We start from the raw sequence: 13,080 nt of genomic DNA on the forward strand, positions 1-13,080 counted from the left end.
TCAAAATTGGAGAAATTTTGTACAGTCATTTTAATGATGAAAATGGAAGAAAATATGCAACATTTTTGGTATAATATGTTTTATTATTTCAGGAGAGGTAAAAATGTAACAGAAACACACAAAAAAGATTTGTGTAGTTATGGAGAAGGTGCTGTGACTGACCAAACATGTCAAAAGTATTTTGTGAAGTTTCTTGCTACTATTGACATTTTGGCCCAATAATTCTTTGCTATGGGGTTGTCTTATGCATTGGAAGATGTTTAGCAGCACTCCTGGACTCTCCCCAGTAGGAGCCAATAATAGGAGACAGCTGACATATTCAAAAGATACAAATAAATAAAGTTATTGGTAAAAATGAGAAATGTGTCTTTTATTTTATGGGAAAAAAATTCAGACTTTTTGGCCAATCCAATACAAAAGTTCAGTTTATGAAATCAAAATAAAAAGAAAATTAGGAAGTTGGGATCAAGCTCAGAGGAAAGAGAAACTGAGGCTACGAATAAATATATAAATATTATAAGGAAGAAATGATGTTTCTATTTAAAATTCATTCAGAAATTAGTCGACGCAACACAATAGTAACACACTTTTGAGATCTTCATTGGAGCAAATTAATGCCATAACCTTTAGAGAGCATCTGTTTTCTTGTTTACATATTTAGCAGTTATTCTTAGATGCCACCATCAAGTATTTGAAATTAAATTTAATTTACATTCAGTACAGATTTAATGTCATTATGAAAAGGCACACAGAATATGTAATGCAGGTGTGTGATTTGTGTGTGTGTGTGCATTTGTCCTGGGTTCTGCAAGCATTCTCCATTTACCCACCCAGCATCAGGAGATCCCACATGCTCTCTCACCTGTGCACCTGCTGGCTTCCCTCCTTTCTTTTTTTTGTGCCTTCTGGGGAAATGTGCTCCATTTCTGTACAACACCACCTTTCTTTCGCCCTTTTCAAATCTCAACCCACACTTCAGTTTACCAGGGAGTGTACCTGTGACTCCACCTCACACCTCCACTTACCTCCAAAATGAAACTGTTTTGTTCTTACACAGTGCTTTTCACTTTATTTGTAGTATATTTTAAAATTAATATCTGTGTCTTTTCTGTTACCCTTTAAGTCCACTAAGGGTAGAAATTATTCTGTTTTGCTCAGCATGTATCCCCAGGGCCTTCCTTGATGCTTACTGTGGAATAATTGCATGAAAAACTTGTTGAGTAACTAAGTGATATGATCCACATTTCTTTAAAAAATGCCAACAGGAGACAATGACTTCAAGAAGGGTCAAAGTAATGAGTGTAAGGAAGAAGAAAGATTGGGTATACTTGCTACTTCAAGTAGCAAGGTATGTTGTTGTGTACTACAACTGGATTCTAAATTTGGCAATACATTCTAGTAATGTAAGGTTACAAAAATAGTGTGACCTGTAAGCATGATTCATTATGTCATTTAAATGTCCAACAATTTAAATTGACGACAAACTATTCACATTGGCACTAAACTGAAAAAGATAGTTATCACAGTTATTTGATTCATGGATGATTGAAAGGACAGTAACCTATAAGCAGTTATTTCATACAAATATCAAAATACTGTTCAAATAAGCAGTTCTTAAACTGAATTTCTGGAAAAGCAAAGGATATAGCCCAAATCAAATTTCAGAGAGCTCCTCTCTGTAAAGAATTGGAATAATCATGTATATTCAGAGACTTTACTTTTTAATCATCTCACTAATGGTGGGATCAAACTTGATAATACTGGACGGACAGCTAACATGTCCATTAACCTGTCCCAATAAAATGTCAGGTGCCATAAATGAATTTTAGTAGGTGGTGAATCAAAGCCAATATATAAATGAATTTTCTTTCAGAAATATGTAATGCATTTTTGTAGCGCAAAGAGATGTCCTTTGAGATGTCAAATATGAGCAGCAATGACTTCGGTCTTCTAGTGGAAATATTTGAGTCTAATGCATGTTGTGCGTTATTATAAAGCCACCGCCATGTCTGAAAATGACTTACAATTGCCTGGGGAGTCACACTTTTTCCTAAAGAAATTCCATTCTTCTAGAATTTCTGTTAATTATAGATTAATTAATAATGTTTAAATAGCAACATTTTTTGTTTACTAATAGAATGATAGTTTTTTTCAAGTTAAAAACCTATCATTTACAACAAGAGAACCTGTTCACTTTTCAAGGGAGTTGAATTTACCTTTCAATACTGCAAAAGAATAATATTATTTCTGAATGGAAAAATGAAGAATTTGCTTTTAATATGGTAATTTGTCACATTCTAATAAAGATGATAAGTTGGGTTTTAACCCATAGCAAATAATAACTTAAGATTATTACATTTTCTTTTCTCAAAGTATATGTAAATTTCACCATAACTTCACCATTTACTTTATTATATTAAAATACAATGGTTTTGTCCTCAGCACTGGTCCAAGTGACTTTCACAGCAAGTACCACAAAATTCTCATACTTATTGAACCACAATATTTTACCCTACAAGTGAATATTCAATAAAACTGAAAAAGGCAATGTGTCCCAAGAAAAGTGCAAAATTCAAAGTAATCATTATAAATAACAGATGATTAAGTATATACAATAGCTATAATGTGGAATAAATGTATAAAATATATAATAATTATATAATGTAGTCAACCAGGAACCATTTTGAATATAAATTGTTTTTTTTTTTTTGGCCAGAGAAGTTAAAGGAATGATGATGGAATCTTGCTAGTTCAATGTGGAAGAGATATGGGGGATTATTTCAGACAAGTTTTCAGTGAAGGATGCTTATGGAAATCACAGGATATTCATGACAGTACAAGTAATTCAAATTAATGGGAACCAAATTGTAAAGTGTGCTTAGACAGCAAAGTGATGCCATATGGAAGCCCTTAAACGTCAGGCTGAGGGGCAGAAGCTTTATTCAGAAGGGAATACAATGTTATTTGTGATTATGCAGCTCAGAGGATGTAAAACCTTCATAAAGTCGTTATGAGAATTAAAAGTTTCCTTTTAAAAACATATTCTTAGCTTCACAAGGAATAATTTCTGCAGCTGGAATGGTTTTTTTGCTAGAGAAACACAGGAAATCGCATAATGTTGATGACTTTTGCAGAGTCAGGGAGTCTTTTTCGGTCACATTCAGCCTCATTGTGATTGTTCTCTCTGAAATCCTGAGACGCCTGTCAATATCATTTCAACTCAGCAGCACTATGGAGGCTGTAAATGGGAAAAGCAAAAAACAGATAGGTCTACAAGACACAATTGCTGAAAATTGGATATGATAAAGTAGAACAAGATAAATTGTGATTTCTCATAATTAAGAATTTAACTAGATAAAGATTCAGAAACTAACCCAAACAGGTATAGCATGGGACTCTGAAAACAATTAGTATTATTCATGGATAGAAAGACAAGGCAGAGAAATCAGGTGATGGTGGGTGAGAAGGTGATATGTTCAAGTCTGCACATGCCAGATTGTGTTACACACCAAAGGGACAAGTCCTGCAAGTGAGATAACTGGTCCCAAAGCTGCAGGGAACAAGAGATGCTGGCTAGAGAAAGAGTGACGAAAGATCACCTGTGTACATGTGGACTGAGCAGAGAATATTAATAGAACAGAGAACAGACTACAGGACAGAATATAGGGGACTTCAGGGAGAGAGGGGACTGAGACTGAGACCAAAGAGTAGCCAAAGATGTGAAATAGAGAAAACCAGAATGTGGGTTTCCGAAAGCCTTTTGCCCTCCCCTAAAAGGGAGTCAGTTCAAAAGGAAGGATGGAGGATTCATTACGGTCTGGTGATGGACAAAATCACAATGAGGTAAGGACCAAAGAATAGCTGAGTGATTATTGAAACTTAGTTACTTGTATAACAAATTGGCCATTTTACTTTTGGGTTTACTCATTCAGAATTGAACTTTTGTGGATTTTTGCTTTTTTTTCTCTCAATTAACTAAATGGACTTGGCGTATTAAAAATTGGCAGAAGAGAATGTCCTTCTGCTTGAAAGCCACGTACTTTTTTTTTTAGCCTTGCTCAAGTGGGGAACATGCACCTGGCCTAGAAATTTTGACCTAAGTTGCATAATGTGTCCTTAGTATGTTTTTGTTTTTTGATTTTTAAAGACTTTTTTGATAATAATAAATTATGATTATATAATAATTGAATGCCCATATAAAATTAAACAGCAAAAAAGAATCATATTATGACCCAATCAACTTTATGTATGAAAAAGAGCTTTAAAACAGTTTTTCTTATATTAATAAAGAAAATGATTAAACATCAATTTTTAATAATACAATGTACACAAATGTGTTAAAACTTAATTGAACTTCAGTCATATACAAAATTAAACAACTATTATATTATTACATAACAACATACATATTTCAAAATACACATATGCCATAAAATATTTATGAGATACTCAAACCTCAAATATTGAAAATAATTGGTTCAATAATAGTAAAGTACATTTCAAATAAATTATAAAATGCTAATAGTTCAGTATATTTTCTGATGGTATGATGTAAAATTTAATTAATAAATTATCTCTGGTTTAATATGTGCACTATAAAATGAGCATTTAGGTGATTTAGGAAAGTAATTCTAGGTAGGCTAAGTTTGTTGCACACAAGAATTCTTCTTTGAAATATAATCTATAGACTATTGGATTATAAGCACTTTCTTTATTTGAGTCAATATTCATAGAGTAAGTAATTAATCATCTTTATATAGTTTCCATTGACTTCCTAAGAATAAGTTTGTTCTGTGTTTTAATAATTTATCTGCATCTGGTACTAATTATGCTTATGAACAGTGCTGTTGTATTTATTTAAGAATAAAAACTATAAATTCCTTAAGGCTTTAATTTTCATAAACCTCAATGCATTTTCTTTACTAAGCAAATATACAACTAAAGTGATATGATACATGGATATTATTTCGATTGGTAGGTTTTAGGCAGAATTGGAAAGCACTGTTCTTATTTTGGTATGTGCACAAGGAACATAATTGGAAGCCAACAAAACCTTTCCTGGAAGAACATGGAAGCTTTTTATAAAACCAAGAGCATACTCAATAAAAGAGGTTGATAAAACCTTTGTTTACGTTTTTACCACATGTCAATTTCCCTTTAAGCTAGTGGACAGATAATATGGGTAAGCAAGTAAATGTAAATCATAAATATAGACACATTCCCATTTGGAAAAAATAAATAAATGTAAAAGCTTATTTTGTTTACCATGCACATCATAAACTCCAGGTGCCTGGTCCTCATTTCACACAAAAGCATAAAACCTCTCTTTTTCCTGACTCCACGTCAACAGAGCGCAGACGGCCGTATTGAAGTCAAAGGGCAGCGTGGAAGCTCTTCTCTGCACATTCGAGATGTGAAGTTGTCCGATTCTGGGAGGTATGACTGTGAAGCTGCAAGCAGAATCGGAGGGCACCAAAAGAGCATGTACCTGGATATTGAATGTAAGTTTTTTTTTCATTTTGCATGTGTGTTAAAATTACTTTTTCTGCTTAGAAAAATACTAATTGTCACAGGAAGATCAAAATACCTGTGTGGTTTGTGTTTCAGTATTTAATGCACAGCTTTAGAAAGAAAGTAGTTGCTCAAAGTCAGTTATTGGAGACATCTAGTGGATGTTATGGGACATTGAACAGTGCTGTATATACTTAATGGTCTTTGTACTATTATACCTAAATATTGTGTTTGTTTTTTGCAACGCTAAACCCGAAACACAATATCAATTCAACTATATTATTAATGTGCATTATTTGTGGTCAGTAATTGGTCAATATTTTCTTAGATTTCTAAGTAAGTTTTCATTTCGTATTCAAGGTGTTTAATTATTTTACATTCTCATAAGATACAGTACTTTTTAAAATGGTTGAATGTGTCAATACTTATATTTTTATTAAAAAAGTGTCTATTATCTAAAAGTGAGGATGATGACCAAGAGAGTTGTTAAATAATTATGCAAAATTTTATAACTGAAATTTGGGCAGTGTAAAAGGAACCTACACAGAACCCCTTGAGCCTTTGCATGTGATTTTAGAATAATTTAGTATACATATCCTTTAAAAAGGAAGAAATTTAACATTATCCTCAATAAATACCCAGAAATCATCAATGTAGGAAGTTCTCTGATACTTAAAATGACATAGCTGCCTCAGTGGGAATGTATAAGAGACTCTTATTGACAAAAGTTTTTATGGGATAATTTTGGTAACAATATTAATAGAAGGTGATGCTGATTGTGAAACAAGATGCATTTTCTAATTGAGAACTCTAGAAAGCAAATATTTTCTTGAGAATGGGTACAAACTATCCATATTATTTTACATATTCACAAACCATGCTTGTCAAGAAATTAAAAAGCAATTTTTGTCTAAACTTTCTTTTTAATGTTCTGTTGATTTCAATTTTGCATTAAAGTCAATGATCCATTTTGAGTGTATTTTTTATAGTCTGTATATATTATCTTTCCATACACACACACACACAAACACACACACACACACACACACATAAACCATTTAACACTGTTTATTGAAAATACTTCCCTAGCTAAAGATTTACTAATGCTATTCTTTGCAAACATTAGTTTTTGCCCTTACTAATTTATATTCTCTATTATATATCTGTTTTCTAGTTGGTTGATTTTGGCTTTAACTTTATCATTTTCATTTTTTCTGTATATCTTAGATTTTCTTATCTCTTTGTTTATACATTCTTTTAAGTATGTTTTATGGATTATGTTATTACAGTTATCCAAATTATCTCCTTTGCCAAATTCTGCCCAGTACTCCACTTCCCTCCAGTGACCCCTGTCCTTAGTTCATGTCTCTGGGTCATGCATGTAAATACTTTGGCTTCCCCATTGCCTATACTGTTCTTAACATCCCCCAGTCTATAACTGTGACATAAGCATATACCTTAAATCTCGATGCCTTTTTCCACATTCTCCCTCCTAGCTGATAACCCTCCAAATAATCTCCATATCTATGATTTTATTCCTGTTCTAGTTGTTTGCTTAGATTGTTTTTGTTTTTGTTTGTTAGATTCAGTTGTTTAGAGTTTAATGTTAATAGTTTTGATCTTTTTTTAAGAGCCATTAACATTTCATATAATAAGGGCTTGGAAATGATGAACTCCTTTAGCTTTACCCTGTCTGGGAAGCACTTTGTCTGTCCTTCCATTCGTGTGTGTGTGTGTGTGTGTGTGTGTGTGTGTGTGTGTTACTGTTGTTCAATTACAGTTGTCCCCATTTTTCCACCATTACTCTCCCCTGCCCTATGTATTGGAACTGGAGAGTATTATGCTAAGTGTCCTTCCATTCTAAATGACAGCTTTGCTGGATAGAGCAATCTTGGTTGTAGGTCCGTGCTTTTCATCACTTTGAATACTTCTTGCCAGGCCCTTCTTGCCTGCAAAGTTTCTCTTGAGAAATCAGCTGACAGTCTTATGGGAACTCCTTTGTAGGTAACTCTGTGCCTTTTTCTTGCTGCTTATAAGATTCTGTCTTTATCTTTAAGCTTTGACAATTTACTAATGATGTGTCTTGGTATGGCCCTCTTTGGGTCTAACTTGTCTGGGATTCTCTGAGCTACCTGGACTTGTATGTGTATTTCCTTTGCCAAATCAGGGAAGCTCTCTAAATAAATTTTCAATTTCTTGCTGTTCCTCTTCTCCTTCTGGCAACCCTATGATTTGGATGTGGGCCCTTTTGGAGATATCACAGAGTCTTCTTAAATTCTCCTCATTTTTTTGAGCCACATCTTGTCCTCTCTGCCTGGACTCCCCATCTCCATCCCTGCTACTCATCTGGATGCATATAGCTTCTTTAAACCCTTGGCTGCAGGGCTTCTGTACAGGTTTGGGTGTTTTTCTGGGTGATTTTTTGGCAGTTCTGGGTGTTTTTACTTTTTAAGTTAGTTTTATTCCTTCTTATGGTTATGCAATGAGGCGAAGCATGTCTACCTATGCCTCCTTCTTGACCACACTGTTCAAAAATTCTTAAGGTGAAATATTAGAGCCAACTTGGGAGTTGTATAGGTTTATTATCCTTTCCATTGGAATTGGTCATATTCTCCTGGCTCATTAAATGTCAGGAACTGTTGCATTCTGTCCTGAATACTGTAAATATTATGTTGTGAAGAGTCTGGGTAATTTGACAACCATCTGGAAAAAGTGTTTTTAAGCAGGTAATCACCCCTAAGTTCTGTGTTGCCAGCAGTGATTCAAATCTCATTTGACTCCTGAAGTATTTGCTGTGCAAGACTGTATCTGTCCTGTGCATGCAAATGGCACAGCTTAGGCTGGGATTTCTGTGGTTTTATGCACACAGTGATGGCTCTCCCTCCCTGACTCCTCTCTGCTTTTGCCTCCATATTCAACCTGTGTTTGGCTTCTTTCCAAGGTACCTCTCTACTTATGAACACACTTTAGTTCCACAATGAATTTGAAGCTCCTCAACTAGAGCCAGCCCCATAGACAAAGCCATCTGAGAAAAAATAATAAGGGAGAAACTAGTTTTCGTTCTCCTCCAAGATTATGTTTATTCTATAGAAGCCTTAGTTATGTTACTGTTTTTGTTTCTGTCATTATTGTGTGTTATTTCTAGAGATGTTAATTAGTATTAGCTGGAGAGACAGACTATCAGAGCTCTCATTGCTATTATGAAAAAATTATACATATATATATGCATATATTTTTATTTATTTATATTTATTTTTTAAGCAGGCAAGGTATGGCCTTTTATGCCTGTCTTTTTTCTTTCTTTTTGTTTTTAAAGATTTTATTTCTTTGCTTTTAGAGAGGGGAAAGGAGAGAGAAAGAGAAGGGGAGAAACATCAATGTGTATCTGTCTCATACACGCCCGCTATTGGGGACCTAGCCCGCAACCCAGGCATGTGCCCTAGACCGGGCATCTAACTGGTGACCCTTTAGTTTGCAGGCTAATCCTCACCACTGAGCCACACCAGGCAGAGTTATATTCTGTTTTGAATCCAACATTAAGCCGTAAAAAAATATTTGGTTTCCTTAGTTTCTGGAGACAAGAACCTAAATTCTTAGTTTCAGTGTCCAGCAATTTTTAATTTATGGATTTCCTGTATGTTTTAATTTAATTTTTATTTTTTAAATCATGTGTCCTCAACTAAATCATCATACTGACTGAACAAAAGATTGTTTTAAATTACCAAGTCCTAACATGCGTCCTTTTTTCTTTTCAGTGCATCAGTCTTTTGTACAGTGAATTTTGTGTGATTTGACATTTTTATCTTTACACCAACTTTAATATTTCTAGAAAATATAATATGCTCAACATATGTAAATTATTTCAAATTTTAAATTGAAAGGTAAGATAACTTTAGCTGAAGTTTACAGGTAGATTAATGTTCAGAGCCTTTAACAATACCCTTTACCTATAAGGGGTTAATTTCTACTAATGTAAACTCCATTTCATGTAAAACAAACTAAAGTGTTTTATACATTAATGTTAATAAATACATTATCAGAATTTAATCATCTGTTTTCCATTGACATATTTTCTTCTATCTTTTTTTACATCTCCAAACGAAAGTTCTTTTGTGGATTTGACCTATGTACAAATGCTCGATTTTTTAATTTTTAATTTTTTTTTAATTTTAATTTTTAAAAATTGTTGTTCAAGTATAGGCGGACTGGGATGGGAGTAAAAGACAGAACACTGAACTTGAATGCTCAATTTACATTTTCTTTGGTTTTTCCCCATGATGAATACCCTTTAAATATCCATTACAAATTACCTGTGTGTCTGTAGAAGTCTAGCTGCCTCTTCAATTAATTTAGATTCCTACAGTATTTCTTCATATATGTCAATTAGGGTTCTCTGTTTTTTACAATGATATTTGCTAATGAGTTCAAGGACAATACTAAATTACGTTGGGAGTGTAGCTCACCATTCCCTCCTAACATTGCATTTCAGAATAACGTTTAGCTTTAGCATGACATTAATTTGCCCAAATATTTGCCTAACTTCTCTATTTTATATGTATGAAGTTATTGCCTTCTAGGTACTTACTATAACTTATTAAAATTGAATCAGATAAAGAATGTTTATAGTAGATAAATTATAATACTGTAAAACTAAGAAGTTGTATAAACATATTAGTGAAAGAAGAGTGTATTCTTTAGTAGAAAGTAACATAATTATATTCATCTTAATTTCAGTAATTGCCAAATTTATTCATGTGGTAGAAAAACAGAAGATGTAAAACTGGTATCATTTGCCTATAGTTAGTATTTTGGGGGAGTTTTAGAGTTAAATAATTATTTGCAGTATGTAATTATAGTCATAATTTAAAATTTAGCCTGCTCTTCACTTTCAGTTATCTTTCTTGTCAATTAGTTTAATTGTGTTTGGAAAGTTTGAAATTTTTTTATGTAGCTAATTCCACTATTTGTAATCAATCTTATACTTTTATCATATGAAGATTAGCAGAAATTTTGGTTAACTATTGCAACCTAATAATTAAGATTAATACCGAGTATCTGATAAGTTTATTTCTTGGTAATTAAAGCCTGTGTTATTATAAGATAGGCTATTTTATTTAGCAGCAAATTTAAAATAGTAATGAAACTTTCAGTACCTTACATGTAAGACCATGTGAAGTTACTAGTATAAATAAATATTTGACTTTAGAAATGATAAGAATATTTATATTCTGCATCTTTGAAACAAAGCAGTGTAGAAATTAAGAAAATGAAGAAGATATTACACAATGTCACAAAAACAAACTTTATTAGAACCGTCTTTAGTGTCTGATTCCAACATCTGCAGTGTAATGGCTAAAAATGAATGGAAAAGAATGAAGCCATTTACAATTTGATACCAACCACATTTGCTGTAACAGCACTGAATTTAAGGTGCTAAAGATATTAAGCCTTTTTTGTGTGCGTTCAACCTCTTTTGTAATTCATCTATGTAGATTCCTTGGCATCCTGCCAGTTCATTTTCAACATTTCAAAGGAATTACCCTTACTAAGAAGCAGGAGTTGAACTAAAGTTCCAATTTATAAAACAAAGGAGATAACAGGCACCTGATATGTGTTTTAATGCAATAAGCGCTGATTACATAGTATGTTTGATTACAATGAGAATATTATTAAGTTTTGTCACTGGGTACTCATTACATATTTTCTATTAAGTAGACTTAATTATTTTATGTGATAAATTTAATTTAACAGTTACATGGTAACAATGCAGGTTAAGAAGTACTGAATTTTTCATTTACACTTTTTTTCTCACTAAGATCTCCACACCCATTTTTATTCCTTGCATTCGAAGTATTATAATACATAATAGGAATATTGAAATGCATTTTCTCCTGTGGTATAAATGTTATCAATATCATTAAAATTTTAACATGTAGGGATATTAATTAATTGTATAACAGATTCATATCACTTTCATATTTGCACGCACTCTAAAGAATTAAAAAATCTTTGTCACATGATTCTTTCTTTAAGTTTTGCAGTCTCAACAGGGATTCTAGTAATATGATTTGCTGTGTCAGTCATATTACTAAGGCAAATATGGTAAATAAGATGTGAACATAATTTTAACATTTAAAGAAAATTATTTCAGTAAACACTTAGATATTAGAGAAGCTCCTTGGTTGTAGTAGACACACTTTTTATATCTGTGATTAAAATTTTATCTTACGATTCTTTCTTTTTTTAAAATTTTATTTAGTTATTTTTCAAGTACAGTTTCTTTGTTTATTTCTCCCATCCCAGCCTCAAGAATACATTTAAGCTGTTCAAACTTTAAAAGAGATGGCTCATTTGTGGAAGCAAGTTGCCTCTAATGCTAGGAACTATTTAGGTTTTATATCCAGTATGATAATTTCAAGGACAGCATCTAAGAGAAATAAAATACAAAGCTTATCTGCATATCCAAAAAATAAGAATAGAATATTAAAATAGAAAGGTGTAAAATAGTTTACTGCTTATCTGTATTTTTAACTCGAACTTTCCATGAACTTTCCAGGAAATTCCAAAATACCGCATTTTTCACACACTCAGATGCTATCAATTTTATTAGTTTTATCACATTTTTGTTTAAACCTGATAGATACCATTTGACTCAAATCAAATGTTGTTTAAAAGTACTTCAGACCTTATGGTGCTGATATGTTCTTCAGGACTATTAGGAAAGATCAGGCCCTTGAAGAAGCTGAATCTACTTAAGTAACAGCTTAGAAAGTATTATAAAATAACATATAATTCAATGTACTTGTAATTACAGATGTAGTATAGAGACTATACAAATGAGCAGTGGTAAAAAAAAAATCTCTTAAAGGTGTAATGTCATCACAATATTTTAAAGTGGAACCTTAGGATCAGATAATATTGATTCTCTATCTTCACAGTTTTACAATCTACATAGCTCATTTGCCTTACTATAATTACCCATATGGATTCCTTTATTTCATATTCATTTCATCCTGAGTAAAATGTCCTCTCTGCTCCAGTATTGTTGACAAGAGACACTGTTTCTGACCCTGTGATAAAGATGAAGACTATCTGATAAAAGCAATGCACCTCTTTAAATTATTAGTTTTTATCACACTATCTCAAAATGCTTCATGTGTAGCAGGATATCAAACACTCCTTGTTAGCTACATGTAATTCATTGATAATTCTATTTCATTTTAAATAAAACTATTATTTTATCTTGCCAGAAAGTCTTCTAAAATTATAAGAGCAATTATCCACCTAATACCATAATATATATTTTGACCCATCTATTTTTTCTGTGATTTTCTCGGATTCCATAGCATGATCACTGTTTGTTCCCAGTACTCTCAACTCATCAGTGCAAACATTGATTTAAATATAGTTTTACCCTGAGCAACATGTCTCTTTATGATTATTTATTTTAATTACTTTGAAAAGGTGTTTATTTTAGCCCTTTCTCCATAATGAGGGTATGTAACAGTTCCAGATCATTTCCTAATAAACCAAGGTAATGGTTTCATCTGAATCTATTCACACATATTT

General features: G+C 32.4%; 1 protein-coding gene across 2 annotated transcripts in view; it reads left to right on the forward strand.

Moving 5' to 3' along the window:
• NCAM2 (neural cell adhesion molecule 2) overlaps window positions 1-13,080 on the forward strand; it is a 419,099-nt gene that overhangs the window by 304,548 nt on the left and 101,471 nt on the right. For both annotated transcript variants that reach the window (XM_037161841.2, XM_037161842.2), the window contains exon 9: window positions 5,351-5,501. In XM_037161841.2, the coding sequence (XP_037017736.2) occupies window positions 5,351-5,501 (151 nt within the window). The remainder of the gene's footprint in view (window positions 1-5,350; window positions 5,502-13,080) is intronic.

This window comes from Artibeus jamaicensis, unplaced genomic scaffold, assembly GCF_021234435.1.
Source record: "Artibeus jamaicensis isolate MK-2021 breed Jamaican fruit bat unplaced genomic scaffold, CSHL_Jam_final scaffold_474, whole genome shotgun sequence".
In the NCBI taxonomy this organism is placed as follows: Eukaryota; Metazoa; Chordata; class Mammalia; order Chiroptera; family Phyllostomidae; genus Artibeus; species Artibeus jamaicensis.